This window comes from Vanellus vanellus, assembly GCF_965231255.1.
Source record: "Vanellus vanellus genome assembly, chromosome: 22".
NCBI lineage: Eukaryota > Metazoa > Chordata > Aves > Charadriiformes > Charadriidae > Vanellus > Vanellus vanellus.
This window is the reverse complement of record NC_138927.1, coordinates 6,789,794-6,807,045: the sequence shown is the minus strand read 5'-3', so window position 1 is coordinate 6,807,045 and position 17,252 is coordinate 6,789,794. Positions and strand designations below refer to the sequence as shown.

Below are 17,252 nucleotides of genomic sequence, written 5' to 3'. Positions count from 1 at the left end.
AATTTTAGAGAACTGAAGCTCGTGGATCTCTGGCGGTCTCTGAGTGATTAAACCAAACCAGGCCTAATTTTACCACTCTGATAACGGTAATATTCCCAGTCCTGTGCAGCTTTCTGGCACCCGGTTAATGCATCCTTTCAGTGAACTCTACAAATAAATGGAACTGAAGTGGAGGAGGGAGGTGAATTTCGCTCTTGTATGTATTATGTACTGACAAAATGCACTGAGAGGCAGATGCCAGGTGCTATAGAAATGCAAAGTCCCTTAGTCTGCCCTGGCTATCGGGGGATGTGCTGAGCTCAGTTTTAGTCCCCAGCGGATTATGGTGCTGTCCGAACTCTCACTGATGTAATAAACATGATACACAAATTCCCCAGGGAAGTAAATATGATTGACCATTTCAGATTCCCAAAGGCGTGAACTTTGTCTTGTAGAGAGAAGTTCCACTAAGCCTTTTTGCACCAAAGTAGGTCAATCTAATTATAATTGGCTTTAATGAGCACTATTCTGCAGTTCTTTACCTGTAGCTGGTTGGCACTCAGAAGTGCAAATGCCATCACTGCCTTTGAAAAAAGCAATGAGAAATCAAAGAAGTAATTTCTAATCTAATTCATTTCAACTTGAAAGCCTCTGTTATCTACATAAGCAGGGGTAAACAATCCAGCGGTGGTGAGAAACGCCAGAACAAATGCAGGCGGCAGCAGCTCTGAGGCTGCCCGTAGGATAAAGGTGAAATTCTGCTTTTGGTTTCAAAATAGTTGCCTTGCAAGCTGTCTGGAATTTAGCTTTGGTGTGGAGGAGTTGTTCCATTAAAGCCAGTAGGAGTTACACCGGTTTCTTTGGAGTGAGTTTTTGTTTGTGCCCCAAAAAGACATTGGGTAAAGTAGCAGTGAAGAGAGAGGAAAACACGAAGGAGAATTTGTCATTTAGGCTGTTCCCAACACACTTATGTACCTGTTTCCCCAGAGAGAAGAAAACCTCATATATCCAGAAATTGTACATCATGGCAGTTGATCTTTATCTTTGGGATGGAGTGTTCGCAGGTACTGCTTTGGGGAAGGAAAAATGGATTTGAGGGAGGTGTTAAGTATTTAGCTGGTGGGTACGGGACCGCCCTTCTGTTCTCAGCAGCTGTAGCTCTACAGCAGCTCCTTAGGAGTACTGATGGGAAGGTATTTGCGGTGTGTTGTGCCTGCACGAGGAGCTGAAACCTTTCTGAGCTGGGCGAGAGCAAACGGAGCAGCCTGAGAGGGCTGGGGTGAGCCAGCGATCGCTTTTGTGTGTACCCCATCAGGGGTAATGGGGGTACGTACTGTTACTGGTGATGGCAGCTCCTGGCTGTGAACCACAGTTGCTTTGCAGTGGTACAGTTTCTACTTTGGGCTATGCAGACCAGAGACCAAGTGGGAACATATTTTTCCCTTGTGTCAGTCTGCGTGGAAAAGCCCCGGATAAACACCACCTCTCTTCTCCCTGCTAAGAGGTGGTTTCGTGCTAGTGAGCAATATTTATCTGAAAGAATGTGGATGGGGGAAAAAAGAACTGCTGTTCTGAGAAGTTGCAAACGTTTGGGGTTTTTTTTGTTTGTTTGGGGTGTTTTTGTTTGGTTGGTTTGTTTGGGTTTTTTTTGTTTGTTTGGGGTTTTTTTTGTTTGTTTGGGGTGTTTTTGTTTGGTTGGTTTGTTTGGGTTTTTTTTGTTTGTTTGGGGTTTTTTTTGTTTGTTTGGGGTTTTTTTTGTTTGTTTGGGGTTTTTTTTGTTTGTTTGGGGTTTTTTTTGTTTGTTTGGGGTTTTTTTTGTTTGTTTGGGGTTTTTTTTGTTTGTTTGTTTTGTTCCAAATAACTATTTGAGAATGGTTTGTTTGTTAAAGCCTTAGAACTGTGGTCCTGCTCTTTCTGGAGTCCAGACAACTTTAATTTCTGATCTTTTGCCATTCAGTTTCTGCGCAACCTTGTCCAGACAGACAGCTCACTTGGTGACTCAGTTCCTCATTATGTATTATGTCCATTACAGTTTTTGGCCTTTCAAGGTGAGGAGTGGTCTGTCTCTCTTTGTCTGCGCGGTTGAGCCCTGATCTTCTGTCCCTTATTCAAGCGTAACTGAGGGTAAAAGGGACGGTCAGCTCTGACATTGTTGTTCTGCTCTTCTGGCCTCTGACCCCCTCACGCTTGAGGCACCCAGCGTGGCACCCTTGAAACGTGTTAAATCCCTAAATGCGCAGTGTATAATGAAGAGTATACTGGACTTTGTCATGGGCTGTGAAAGGATGTTTGCGTGAGCATCTGTTTCCCCGTTACAGTCAGCAGCTGCGGTAGTCCGGCTGTTATTAGCCCATTATGTTTAGGGCTAGAGGGAGCAGCGCCCCGGAGATGGGTATCTGGGGTCCAAGTTCCTGCAGGGAGGGCAGAGATGAATCTTTAGATTTTACCTTTGTCTGTTCCCTGGGACCGTGAACCGGGAACAAATTCAGCGGGAAGAATCTCGTATGATCTGTTTTGATGGTGGAGATATTAAATGTGTATCCTACACCATTTGACTTGTACTTTTGTCTTTTCTCTTGCCAGCCCAGAACTGCAGTCACATTTTACAGGGCCCAAACGGGACAATACAGAGTCCAGGCTTTCCGTATGGATATCCAAATTATGCAAACTGCACGTGGACAATCACTGCTGAGGAGCAGAACAGGATACAGCTTGTTTTCCAGTCCTTTGCATTAGAGGAAGATTTTGATGTATTATCTGTCTACGATGGACTGCCTCAGCAGGGGAATCTGAGAACAAGGTACATTGTTCGTAACGGTGATGTTTATAAACGCGTTCCCATTTCTGCCACTGGAATTAAATCTAGGTTGGAAGTTTTTGCTGCTATAAACTGGGAGCTCTTCTTCATGAGCAGTTCTTACAGTTGTTTTGATTCCTTATCTCTGATAAGGTTTGAAATGTTTCTCTGAACGCCTGACAGTAATGATTTATCAAGAGTCATTCTAGACATCCAGAGAAGTTAATTAGAAAATGGAGCAAGAGGAAAGCAGAGCTAATGTGCAGAGGAGCTTCCCTCAATCCAAAAGAGATCCTCCGAGTGGGAGGATGGATAATGGGTTTCAGGTTATAGCTCTGACAAATGCTTTGTGGGTGCATTTGGGTAATTCCCTAACTTGCAGTCTGTTCACCAGCCGGACAGGGGTGACAGTCTCTCGCATCTGACTGAACTATTGGACCTTTGGGGGTAAGGAGTTATCGAGTAATATAGTTTAGTATGAAGACTCTCCGTGGGTTCTCATCTCTGAGACTTCCAGGTACCATCCTGGTATTAACAAAAAGTTACGAAGAGGCTGATTTTAAAAAACAAAAAAAGTATTGCTGTGGTAGCAAATGTTATATGATGTGTCAGACTTCTGCATTTGACGGAGTCATGATCTCAGACCTCCAGATCTGAGGCAGAGATGAAATCAGCTTGGTGACTCGTGACATGACTGCTGTCCTCTGATGTGGTGTCTGATTGCAGCTGAAGTCTGACAGTAATATAGTCAAAAAGTAATAAAAACAGTAGCAGCTCCCAGTGTTACAATGCCTAGTAAGAATGCTGTAGTCATGGACAGTCCTGGAAATTAATTTTACTTCAAACCACTTTCGTTTAGGACGGTTCCTTTGACCTCAGTGTCTTGTCTAACCCAACTGGAAAATCTGAGTTAAAGAATCACTGGTGCAAATCAGCTCTTTAGGTAGATGATTTCAGCTATGCAAATAAATCATATCTTCATCTTGCAACTGTGCTTGAGAATCATCTTAATTATGGGACCTCATCACTTAATCAGAAGGTAGCATAGTGCTTTGGGTATTATGTAAAGGATGCCTACATCTGGTATAAAATTCTGCTCAGGAAACTTTGTATGGTGAGTAGTCAATGCCGCTCTCGCCCCGAGATGCCCCCTGGCAAATGGCTCTGCTCAGCAGCAGTGCCAGATGTTTCCCTTTGCCCTCTAGATGTTGGTGGGAGGTTCTGCTGAAGAAGCAAAATCCATGAATGAAATGAATTCAGGAGTAGGGTCATAGTGGAGTAAATTAGTAAGATGCTGTAGCCAAGTTGCATCCAAGTATTGCTCAGAGCTACTCGTAAGCGCGATACGATTACAGATAGAAGTAATGGCAAGGGCATTGTCCTACATTTGACCGCAAAAGTGAGATACAGCTTGGGTACTGTCCTGGTAATTTGTAGCCCTGCGTTTGGGGGGAAGGTGAGGAGACAAGTAAGGTCCTGCTTCTGCATCACTGGTAATCTTCATGCACAACTTGGATAATAAGCATAAGTTGGGATGAAACCAGGATCACAAAGCACTGTGAGGATGTTTCATGTCTTATGAGGGAATGATTTCTTTCTATACAATAGAGGAAAGTGAAATAAATGGTGGGAGGGGGAAGGTGTTGGGGATGCTTTCTAGAGATCTGAAAGCACTGACAGAGGACTTACACCAATAAATGAGATGGACTTTTACATGATGGATGCTTGTGTTCTTCCTCTGGATGTTTCTAGATCGGTGACTTCAAAACCTGGAACTTGCTCCTCTGTGCTGTTTAGTGTCTCGCTTCTTTGTTCAGCTAATGTTGTTTTTGTGTGTACGTCAATCTCACCTCATTAAACTCTGAAGCTGTTGCCCAACGCTGGCCTTTTTTCTTTCTCCCCCCCTTTTTTTTTCCCTGTGGCTATCAATTTTGTTTTTTTCTCAGACTGCTTTCCAAATGTACTCAATTCATCATCGAAGTGCAGCACTTGAAGATGGATGACCATGCGTCATTCATCAAAGCTCGTGCTACCAGGAGGAGGGCCAAAATAAGCTGTAAGCAAGTATAAAAGAAGGGGGGGAAGGCATGCTTCTGTAGGGACGGTGGTAACTGTTCAGTGTATTCAAGGCTGATCAACAGAACTGGTTAAACGGGGAACTGTCTCTGCTTCTCCCACTATGGAGCTTACGCTGTTGAGCATCACTGATGTATTTCCATAGGTCGTGCCTGGTAGACTGGGAGAAGAGAATGATCTTGGTGTATGCTGAGTGGCTTAACCTGTTGATGACGTTTTCTTATGCAGAGGGGTGGGCAATGGTCCATCTTCTGAGAACCCTGCTGTTCCACTTGAGCCACATATTCCCAAGAGCTTCCTTGGCCTGTTGTGTCAGTGTCACGTCTCTGCATCTCTGAGAAGGGGTTAATAATTGTGTTCATCGTGTGCCGGCAAACACCCTGTTGTCTTGCAATTTAATGTGGTGTGAAAGTTCCCTAATAGAATAAGAGCAGACTTAATCCGATGAGACACTTCCTAATAAACTGTTTTACCGTATATTAGGGAATTTGCGTTGTGCGTTTGTGATGAGTATGTGAATATTAAATGCATTTCAGTGTCTTAATTTAGACATCCAGGGCTGTTGTCACTTTTCAGTGCTGTGACTTTGCTTTGTTTGCTAAAATCAGAGCTTGTTTCTGAGTCCTTGCTCCTTTAGCTTCTCTCAAATAACTTGTTTTTTCCCAACATCGTACACCGGCTTTCAGCAGAGGGACCACTGTAACAGAATCTTCTTTGAAACCTGGGAACAGTGATGGCTGCAGATTTTTCTCTCCCTTGGTTTGAGTAGGAGAGCTATGTGCTTTTAGCAGGTCAGGTGAGACTGGTAACTTCCTGTCAGTGCCTGTATCTGCCTGCCCTTCTCTTGAGCTTGTTACACCAGACCAAACTCCCCCAAATGCTCATCCTTCAAGTTCCTAATGGTTTTCAACTGCCAGTGGGATCAGAGGGGGATGCATGTGGAGACCTGATCTGAAAACTGCAGTTACTCAAGCATAGTCTTTTTGCAAATTCCCATTGTGCTTTGCTGATTGTGTCATTGTTAAGAGGATGCTCCAATCAGGTTAGTCTCCTGATTGGTTTCCCACCGGGCTGAGCTTAGAAGCTCAGCAGAGACCTGACTAAAATTTGAATATTTGGAGTTATTTATGGATCTAAGATTGCTGTGGGATTCGGGAGACTCTTTGCACCTTTTCATGTCAGACTGTTGTTACGTGACATAACCAGACAGTCATTAACAAGAAAAAAAATGTAGCGAAGAAGGAAAACCACATGACATCTTCCAGCTTTTTCATCTGCTGCTGCTAAATTGCAGGGCGCTTTTAATGTGAGAATCTTAAATTGGTTGCTAATTTCCTTATTTGAAGTTTCAGGTTTGCAGTCAGATCCAGGGAGAATATATTTATAATATATCTGGTAAGTCAGTCATTCCAGATACTTAATTCTATTTTCCTGAAGGGAGCTACTGAATGCACACTCAAAATAGGACTTGTCAATTTAGAAAATCAGATATTTTTTGTTGTGGTTTTTTTTTTTTTTTTCTTCCAAAGATGTTTAAAACTACTTTGAAAAGCCCAAGGAACAGAATATGCAATCTCTTTTTACCAGGACGGGGTGCTCACTTGCATACGTGCTGAACAATGCCGGAGTAACTTTTCTGATCTTACAACGCGTGGGCTTTCCTTCCCGTGCGACGTGGGTAGGTGGTTGCGTTGTCTTCTGCTCTGCCTGCCCTGTTCAAAGGAGATGTTTCAATGGTACTGAGTTTATTTGGCTGAGAAAATGTTTGTTTGAGCCAGTGTATCAAAAAAATTTAATCTTTATTATAGCCAGAACCTCGTTAGCGCAGTTTGCGTTTCCACAGAAGTTACCAGGAGGTGTATCCATACCCAGCGGTGAGGAACTGTCCCATCCTGATGCCTACGGAGTGTGTAGGGTTAGAGAAAATGTTTGCAAATAGTTACTGTGATAGTTTCATGCTTATGGCAAAGAAGAGATGTGCACTGCCTTTAGCTCACAGGCCCTGTGAATAACTCGTCCTGTAGCTCACGTCTCAACGTTATGCGCAGTGTCTGCTGTTAAAGTTGCTGTTACTTAGAACTGCTCATCCTTCTTCCCCGAGAGCTGACTGAAGGGGTAACAGGAGGATTGTCATCAACGTGCTGTGTGTGCAGTTAAAAACCGTATGATCTCTTTGGCCATATTTAATTGACTGAAAGATTAAGTATTTTGTTTGAACTTAAAATTACGTGATACTAGCGATAAGGGCTGAATTATCTACTGGGTTGACCTATTTACAGATGCAACAGAAATACCTGTATCTTGTCTGTTTCTCCTTGATAACCTTTTAAGCACTCTTTGAAAAATTGGACTGGGTGACTGCTACTTAATTACCAATCAGGAGAACAAAGCTTTTGATCTTAAACAATGGAAGGGAGGAGGAGAGGAGACAACGGGAAGAGTGAAGGAGAGAATTCCCCCACGTGCCATACACTCCTGCTTGCAGAGATGCAAACCTGGGTGAAAATAATGTTCTGGGGTTTTGGCTTTGCTGGGGTTCAATACTGTCGAAGAAATTCCTGGAGAAATAACGTTTGCTGTCTGGTAATACACAGACCTTACATTAGGATTTTTTTGTTGAGTCACCTTTGGTCCTGTGACGTACTCCGTTGTAGCTACCTCGTGTCTCCAAGGTGACTACAGTTCCTTTTGCTAAGGATAAAGAGAAATAAAATGGAGGGCCAGCTAAACCCCTTTGTCACCTTTCGTGAACTTCAGAATCCTGCCTCCCTTTTTGCCTTAGCACAGTCTCTTGTCGCTTCACATTAACTCTGTAGGAAAACAAACCCAACCAAAAACCCAGTAAAATTTAAGTTCTCTGCTTTGTAGAATAAAATACACTTTTTTTTTTTTTTTTTCTGATAAGATATTTGTTTGAGCTGCTCTGGCAGCATTAGAGCCTTTTACCCCGTCATATTGTTCTGGGGAAGTGCTGAATATTTAAACTTCATCTGTGAGATAATTGACGGAACGAGATCTGAAAGTCCAGGAATCCTAATGGAGTTAATGCAACTGCATCTGGGGCTGCTCACTTTTAAGACACCGTTCACTTTTCCATATTTATTAGGAGTGTGTGCATCGGGGTGAGCGATAAAAGCTGCTGATGAAATGGGGGTGGGAGCTTTTTCGCTGCCACCGTGCAGAAGGCAGCAGGCTCAGGAGGAGGCCCGGCTCCGACGGGATCTCTCCGCAGCCTCTTAGGGGATGGAGGGGTACGGTGAGGGAGTAACTTTGGTCCCGGCTTAAGGGTTGAAGGATCTGCGCTCTCATGACATTGCTCGTCCTGTACCAACACAGCTTGTCTGCAGCGAGGCCTGCCGCTCTGTTGTGGCCTGCACCGTATCTGGTGAAATAGGCTCTTGGTGGTGGTTGGGACCTTCTATTCATGGCCGCTGAATATAGCACTAATTGAGGAGGCAGTTTCCTGGCTGGTGGTTGTCCTGTAGTTTGTCTGTTGGGCTATAGACTTTCCTCCAGGATGGCTCTCCCCGCTGTGTTTAGCGCAGGTGGTTCGTTGTTGTTGGGCCTTAAGGTGTTGCTGTTACTCAAATAAGGTCTTGTTTTCAAAATCGTTTTTGTTTTCCCTCTAAACTGCTGATTTAACCATGTTTACTGGTAAAATTTACTAGCAAACCTGGACAATGACTCTCACTTCATATTGAGTTGAGGTATGCGAAGTATATTAAGTGTAGAAAGATTTTCTGTAATTGGACAACATCTAATAGATTTTAATTAAGACTCTGCACTGGAACAGTCTGCTTTTGATAGATCTGTGAGCACTGAATACCATTAGTAATTGACATAGGTGTTAAACAGGTGAATTTAAGTAGTATGTGGAAACTCTAGGGAGGCCCATGGTGTCCTTGGTCTTCCCTGCCCGAGTTGATGCAGCTCTGCAAAGCCGCCCGTTCCTCTGCAGAGGGAAGGAGGTGGAAGCGCCTGTGAAGTGCCCTGCGGCAGGACGTGGCCGGTGGGTTTGGCCAGTGAAGTCCAGTGTGCACTGGGACAGCAGACAGGAGCTTTACTGGACTCTGCTGTTAACCTCTTGTTGCAGCGTGTGTTATGTATCCCTCCTCAGCTTTTCCTCCCGCAGTTTATCTGCAGTGTCTGACAGCACAGGGCTTTGCTGTTTGTGATACGAAGCCATTGTTGAAGCCCAGGATCATACATCCTTCTCTAGACTCCTCTAGCTGGTGTTTGGGTTTACTTCAGGTGGACCTTTAATAGAGTGACCGCAAGCCTTTTAGACAACAGTGGAGTCTGAATGGGATCAGGTGTGTGATCCCTGCGGTGCCCACACTACGGTGTTCCATCTGCCTGGTGGGATCTCACATAGCTTTCGTGGGGTTGCTCCTTCTCCTTGAAGGTGGCTGGTGATAAAGGCAGTAGCTGCTGGTGCCCTACCAATAAATGTTCTGTACAGAGAAAGTTTATCATCTTTTTATGCACATACGTAAGGGGCGTTTAAAGGGATACAGTCGCAGATGTCTTTATTTTGGACAGAGCTGCTTCTATTCTTTTAGCAGGAGTGGCAATTTACAAGCGCAGTGGGTGAACTTTTGGGGTCAGAGCCAGTGAGATTAGGTTTATTTTTTTTAGCAGTGAAGGAAGAGAAATTGAACTAACCCATAGCCCTTGCATGATGCTTCTCATTTTTAGATTGCTGAGTGCTTTGAGAAGGAACAGGTCTGCCGTGCTGTCATAGAGGAGGGCAGAAAGCAGCCCAGGGAAGCGCAGTGAGTTGCCTGAGGCAGCACAGCGAGTTATTAGCTGTTGGCTATTAGTTATTGAACTCGGGTTGCCCAATTGCTGTGTTACCGCAGAAGTGTGCTGAGGAGGTGACTGCTCCGCTCCTGCTTGCGGAAGAACCGGTACGAACAGTCTCTTGACTTTATTAGTACAGAATCAGGTCTGCAAAAATCATTTTGCTTTTAGTCAATAGATATTGACATCGGTTAGCATCAAGATGGCCACTTTGTTCACTGATAATTAGTGTGTGTCTCCCATGAAGAGGACGCTGTGAGCGGCGCGGCGGTGGGCGTGCGGGGGCGGTGGTGGAAGCGGCGCTGGCGGGGGAGCGCTGAGGTGGGCTGGAGGTCCCTCGCACCGGCAGAAGTCAGATGTCGGTCTTAGTCCTGTTCTGAGCCCAGCAGCTGCTCTGCTCGCTGGCATTGGGCAGATTACTTATCTCAGTTTTCCCATCTGTAAAATGACATAGTATTTCAATTTTGCAAGTGAAATCTGTAAAATGCTTAAAAGCCCCCAGTGGGAGGGTCTGTACGGTAGGGCGGGGAAAGAGAATCAAAGTACAAACCAGGCGAAGTTCACAGCCGTGCCTTTTAATCCATTTTCCTGATGGGAGTAAAAATGTATGCACTTTCATGCTATCTTTCAAATGCACCGAGTATTTAGGTCAAGAAGTTTTTTGTATCTATAAGGTCTGACCTTGAGAGTGTCTCAGGCACAGCACCTCTTTAGGCAGTGTGTGTTTCCCTTTTATCAAAATTAATGAAAGTCTACAGGAAATAATACAATCTTACTAGATCGTTGAAGATACAATGGAATTGTGGAGTGCTATTACTTGCGGTCTCAAATAGAAAATTGACAAATCTTCAGTGCCTATTGACTCTAATTCATTATGCTCCTGTTGGGTGGCAGAGGGTGGCCCGGCTCCTTTTAGACGATGCAGAATTGGATTTTGGTGTGCTGCAAGAGCAACTGCTGACATCTGGTCCCTTTTCTTAATAAAGGATGTAATTGTCTGATTGCGATTTCGTAGCTGTTTGGAAAACATAAAGGCTTCTGCTGTCCAAAGATGCAGTAATTCTCCTTATACCTTTACCCATTTTTATAATATTTAGGCTTACAGCTGATTAGAGCTGCTACAGTGGAATAAAAGGTTTAGGAAGGAGATACATATTTTCATTTGAACTGTTCTGTAGCTTATGTTGTCACTGATCCGTGTATAAATGGAAGTGTGAAATGCTGTTGTTCTAGCGTTTTTATAGATTATTTCTTTTTTTTTTTTAGCTATTGAAATTGGGACCTTTAGCTATCCAAGTGCATGGCAAGACATCCTCTCACTCAGGTTGTTCCCAGTTTTACGTGAGTGGCAGAGGGAGGAGGATGGAGAGAGAAGGAGGCGACTCGCACCAGAGCGAGCAGTAGCTCTGTGACGCTGCTGGTTGGAACCCAGGGCTTTCCACCTCTAGTGCGCTGTGTGTTATGGGGCTCTCCTGCTAAACATCAGCAGTTAGTGACGTTTCTGTCCTGTTTCTGCTCAATATTCAACACTCACACAAGGTGCAAGTGAATAGAGAATTAGATATGACATGAATCAATATTACGGTCTTTTTGGATAAATCTTCATTGGCAGGAACAATGGGATTTGTTTCAAGTTTTTCATCGTACAACGCATCTTCTTAAAATCAAATTTCTTCATAACCTACTTTTTTTTTGACTGCACTGGCTATGGAGGACGACTGGCATTGTTTATTTGTTCTATTTGGGTGCTTCTTTTTAACTCTTGGCTTTATAGAAAGTAAATTTCTACTGCTTCTCACCTGTTGCCAATAAATTTTATCTTATTATGCATTACTATAAATTAAATTCTTAAGGAATTAGCGTAGGCATACCTGTATTGTGGAGGGAGGCGAGACTGCAGTTTATGTGGAAATCCCCGGGAGGGATCGAAGCTGGCTGTGCTGGGGTCGTGTAGGCAGGGCAGTGCTTGCCTGATGCTGTGGCGTAACAGTCACTTGGGAAGTAAAGATTCTCTCAATACTGATGACTAAAGTCTAGTTCAAATCCTGGTTTTGTGTGCATACAGAGTAAAAGGGACGTGCAGACTTGGCAGACGAGACCTGGATTCGCTCTGCATGTCAGCTTCGGCTCTTTACAGTTGTAAAGCTGTAGCTTCTGGAGGTTCACATGGAGAAAACGGGAGGAACGGGGTGTATGTAAGAAGCGCATATACTGACAAAGTCATAAGTAGAGTTTTTGCTTGACTGTGTCACCTCCAAGGGCATGTGAATCTAACGGTAGTTTATATCTTATCTTCCGTCCCAGGGTACCTGTAGGGCATACATCTCCCAGTCGGTGCTTTTCATGTGGGAATAGCCACATGCGCTCTCTGAGGCTTCTAAGCATCCCTGTGAGACTGGCGGGTGGTCAGGATTGTGCATGGCGGGGACTGGGGTGTGGGAGGAACTCGGGGTCCAGAGGATTGCCTGAAACCTTTTAGCAGGCTGGTGGCGTATCTGAGAGTGCAGCCATGGAGTGGTGACTTCCAGCGCTGTGGTTTCAAAAGCTGTCCCCCAGCTGCACGAGCTCGAGTGACTCAGACACTGGTAATGCTGTCCAGAACACCGCTGGCTTGAGAACTTTTATATTTATTCTGCCCTTCTTGCATTTAAAGCTGTTTTGAACATTTGTGTCTGTTTAAATGTGAAGTTCTTTTAGGCTGTAGGGCACTGGTTTTGCACAGCATGCTGCAGAAGAGTTAATGTTAGTAAAGGGCTGGTGTGAATCACAGACTGGTTTGGGTTGGAAGGGACCTTAAAGCCCACCCAGTGCCACCCCCTGCCCTGGGCAGGGCCACCTCCCCCCAGCCCAGGTTGCTCCCAGCCCCGTCCAACCCAGCCTTGAACACCTCCAGGGTGGTGTTCTTGTTCACCAGTTGCGTTCCGTTTAGCAATAAGCCTTGACTGATTTGCAGGTGGTTCCAAGAACTTATTTTCCCCATTTACTAGATTTCACACCCCTGATGATTTTTTTTTTTTTTTTGAAGAAAGCCAGAAATAACCTAAAACGGCCAAGTTTTGAATTGACACTGTTGAGCCGTACTTGGTTTATATCCGAAGTTGTCTTTGTTTACTCAGAATTATCAGCTCAAATTTGCCAAGAGGTTACTAAAATTTGGTGACCCTTTTTGTGGGGTTTTTCAGTTTGTAATAACAAGATGGAAAATATAGATGCCAAAGTTTGTCAGAGGTCTGCTTGCATTTCGCTGCTACCTGAGAAAGTACAGGAAAAATGAGCATGAAAGGGACATAAAAAGAATAAAATAAATCTAAGTCCATGGTCTTCCTACTCTATTGCATTGTATGGAAAATTAAATTTATTGAAATTTGATGCTTAGTACCTGTTCCCAGCTTGAGCCATGAAGGCCTCATATATTTGAGATGGCTGTGCAGGCTTCAGGCTCTGTAAATGACATTTTTCTTGTGGGAATTGACCCAAACCCCATTTTAAACGAGTGAAGAAATCCATCCAGGCTGGAATTTATGAGCCCGGCGACTGTCCCTAGAGACGACTGTGTTCGTTAATGAAGCCTTTGTCAGTGTCAGAGGTAAGCAAAGGACTCTTGTGGCTTGATGAATTGTACTTGGCTCGGAGAAGGGAAGAAAGTGCAGTTGATTCCTCAGTCATCTGGCACATGGGGTCGGGTTGTCTGATGTTAGATTGAGAAATGCTTGCAAAGTGCTAGATTAACTTTGGGGAAAAAAATGTAGGTGGTGTATATGTCATCGTGAGTGAGTTGAAGGGACAGAGAAAGCTTTTTTCCCCCTAATGCTTGTTGCTGTCTTGGTAAGAAGAATATATAGTAAATGATGTCTGAGCCAAGAGATTATATTATTTTAAAAGCAACTTAATTATCAACCAACTGGGCAGAGGGGATGGTTGGAAAGTAATATGGAATAAAATGAGACAATGTGGTGTTGGCTGGCAGCAAAGCAGCTTGGAGTTGCATGGTGAAATATGAACAGGGAATGTAGAAGGAGTTAGTGCTGTTTGCAACGTGCCTCTGAAGATGCCTGTTCGGGATCCGTTCGACTCAAAAATAAAAGCAGCTTGGTTTTGAGCATAAATCATTCCAACGAGTTGAGTAAATCCGAGTGTGAACTGATGCTGGTTTTCTTCTGTCATTACAGTATCCTTCTAAGCTGGCTGAGACTTTTTTTGTCCAGAGCATCATTTCAACCTTATAGGCATGAAAATTAAAGGACAACCGCCTAAGTAACACCGGCGAGTTCTGCCTTGCAGACAGAACTTTTACGTGTCTACAACACGCGTGAGCTGGAAGTGTTCTCAGATTATGCTCTGCTTGTTTTATTGATGATTAATGAGAATGTTTTATGGTACCAGTTATTCTGTCAATATGGTTAAAAAAATAATCAAGCTAACACCTCATTGTAATTGCTTGTTTCTTTATTGAAGTAATACAGAGAGGAAGGGAGAATAACTAATGACTATTGGGGAATAAAACTCTGAACCAGACAAGCCCGAGGAAATGCTGGCGGAGAGTCGGCTCTCCTCGGGTGTGTGTCTTTCATCCACATTTCGTGAAAACAGGGGAAAGGATCTGCAGAGTTCTTCCAGCTGAAAACAGAGGGGATCAGATGTGTGAGAGGCAGAGGCGGCAGCAGCTTGTGGTACTGCTGCGAGGGGTAAATCGGGCAGAGACGTACCGGGTGACTGGGAGGAGGAGGAGGAGGAGAAAGAGGAGGTCACGGCTGTAGGAGGCAGAGCCCCACTGGAGCCGGTTACTGGCTGGGCAGCAGAGGGGTGGCGTGGAAAGCCCTCCTGGAGACAGGGCTGGCACTGAGTCCTGCAGACAATGGCATGTGAGAAACAAAGACCCGTCAGCTTCAGTTTTATCCCGTGTATTGAAGCCCTCGTGCCTGGGGCATCTACATGTCGCTTTTTTGCCAGCTCTGTAAAGTAGTATTTGAAATGCACAGTGATTCTCTTGGGATTTGGCCCATGATTTGGAGGAGACAAACTCCTTCAGGATGAAAAACGATTTCTAAAACTAAGGTATTAATAGGAATGGCAAGATGTTTTTTTCCCCCATATACTACTTTACCCTACACCCACCAGCAACTGGGTCTTTAAAGAAAAAAATCTGCCACCTGTAATGAGATCTGAGCTGGGATGATTTGCTGTGGATAAATTCCCTCATCTCTTGCATTTATTCTTTTATTCTTGGCATACGTTCCATGAAGCGCCTTGAGGAGGACATCTGTGAGTGACCACTGACTGTGCATGTGGCTGCGTTTCTCGTTTCCCCTGGGACTGTAATTTTTAAACATATATACATATGTATTTCTGAAGGCGTTCTCCCTGCAGCAGCTGGAGTACAATGCTTTCACATCCGTTTCATCAAGATTGAGAAAGTTGCAAATGGTAATTAATATCACTCATAGCCATTTTTCTGAGGAAAGACTGAACGCGTATTTAGCCTCCCGTTGCAGCTAGGGAGCTTGGGTATTTCTGCGTGCGCGAGCCAGCTGTCTGGCTGAATAAGGCGTATAAAACTTGATCCAAAGTCAACTGGAAGTTACTGGGCTCCTTCTGTTGGCCGCAGTTGATAATGGATTAGTTGAAGTACTCCATGACTGCACCTTTCCCAGGCGCTGCGGTTGCCTGCTGCCCCGTCAGCTGGGCGCGCGGGGGACAGGGGACTCGCCTGCTCCCTCCAGGCTTCCCCAAAGACCACCCCAACGGGCAGCTCTCGCTCCGCACTGGTTTCTCAACACGGTCCCTCACACCTGACGTAGCTCGAATGTTGTCCTGGGATAGCGCAGGGGTGTCAGACTAGCGCTGACGGAGCCATGTCATTTAAACTGTGTATGGTGAAGAGAGTGGTTCATTTGATGGGAAATTTTCTCTAATAGGTGCCTTTAAATTACATGCAGGAAAAAATCACTGAAGTATGGTGTAGTGTAATTTAATGCTGGGTTAAACGATGCAATCCAATGCGTTTTCATTAGATGTTCTGAGACGCTTCTCTCGCATTTACGCTTTAAAGGCTGTTGGATTGCCAGCTGCAATAACTATTTTGATTGCAGCCTGAGCTGATGGTGGGCATCCTACCAGAAAAATAATGTGCTCTGTTTTAATTATGGCACCTGCACTCCAAAATGGGAGTCTGCGTCACAGTATATGATACAGTTGTACTTGATACGGAGGAACAGTACAATATGCAACAGATGGAGGTGAGAGCGTTTGCAAAGGGACTGAGGTGTGGGCTGCCTTGGCTGACACCTTCTAGGGCAGAGGAAGCCTTCAGCTGTGGGCTTACCCTGCTGAGTAGAGCAGTTGGTGGGGCTTTGTCGGGTGCTTCACTCCTTTCATAGGTGGACGGGACAGGTTTCCACTGGGGAATGACTTGGTGGCTTAAGGGAAGTTTTCACTGACGGCGGTTCTAGCAAAGCTCTTCTGTGGAGCTGATTTTGCCGTTCTGCTGCAGATGGGGAGTCACGCGCCAGAAATATTCGCAGTGTCGGTGGCAAACCCGAGGCAAAGAATGAAGAAGGATGCAAATAGAGTAGAGGGATTTCTGCGTTGATTTGTTTTGGTATATTGATTTTTTTTTTTTGCTGTACTGTGAAGCAAGGGCAAGCGTATGAAGTGGTATTTCTGGCACTGGTTTAGTTTGGTTCCTCACAGTAGGAGCAGAATTAAGCCAATGAAAAACACATTGAAAATCTCACACAATCAGTGTTGGCTCCAAGCAACTTAGGGGGATAATCACTCAATAATCCATTTGGCCAGAGGTATGGAAGAAATGGAAGATGATTATTCATGCTGTTATTACTGCCCTCACCGTCTTGTTATGGCCCTTAACAAAAACAAGGAACAGAGTTTGCTGCTTTCTTATTAGGGTGTCTATTTTTTCTATTGCTACACTACATAACAGTGATGTTGGAATTACTGTTTTGTGCGTGAGGCCGTTGGGGAATGATTTCGTAGTCTGTCTGCCATCATGTTGATGCCCGTGCTTTAAATTTGCCTGGGCTGCAGATTTTAGGGAGGCAGGCTTTTGAGGACCGTTTACCCGCCAGGTCAGAGCAAGGCAGGGTGTCCTGCCAAGCGTGGCTGTTCCTGGGCCTTTGGAAGAGGAGTGCTGAGGTTTTGCAGGAGGGAGTTGAGCGTGAGTCTGGTTAAACCACTGTTTCTTCGGGAGGGTGTTGCCCGTGCTCTTGCTTGGAGAAGATGAGGACATTGGAAGAAGGAAAAAAATTCAGTTGTGTGCGTTGGTTGAAGGCTTAAGAGGAGGAATAACTCTTATTTGGACTGCAGCTGCTTCCAGTGAGGAGTTGAGGAATTGCATTTCATTTCTAGTGCAGGTTTTCACTGCAGGAAGAGATATGGGAATTAGTGCATAGAGGGTAGGAGTTGCTATATGGGTATTTTTCTTATTGAAGCATTATTTCCTGCTTCCTTCTGAATAGGTTTAGTTGTAGCACTAATGGGGGCACTTTTCATCTTTTGTGGGCGGCGAGGCTGTTTGATCTGAAGGGGAAGAAGGTGTTTGGTCACCTTTTGTGCTGTCAGACAGCCCATTTCCTTCTGC

The 17,252-nt window shown here is 44.6% G+C and overlaps 1 protein-coding gene across 1 annotated transcript in view; it reads left to right on the top strand.

Moving 5' to 3' along the window:
- Window positions 1–17,252, top strand: part of CSMD2 (CUB and Sushi multiple domains 2) — a gene marked incomplete at both ends in the record, with an annotated part of 311,031 nt that overhangs the window by 26,575 nt on the left and 267,204 nt on the right. The window contains one exon of the mRNA XM_082494202.1: window positions 2,563–2,779. Within this exon, the coding sequence (XP_082350328.1) occupies window positions 2,563–2,779 (217 nt within the window). The remainder of the gene's footprint in view (window positions 1–2,562; window positions 2,780–17,252) is intronic.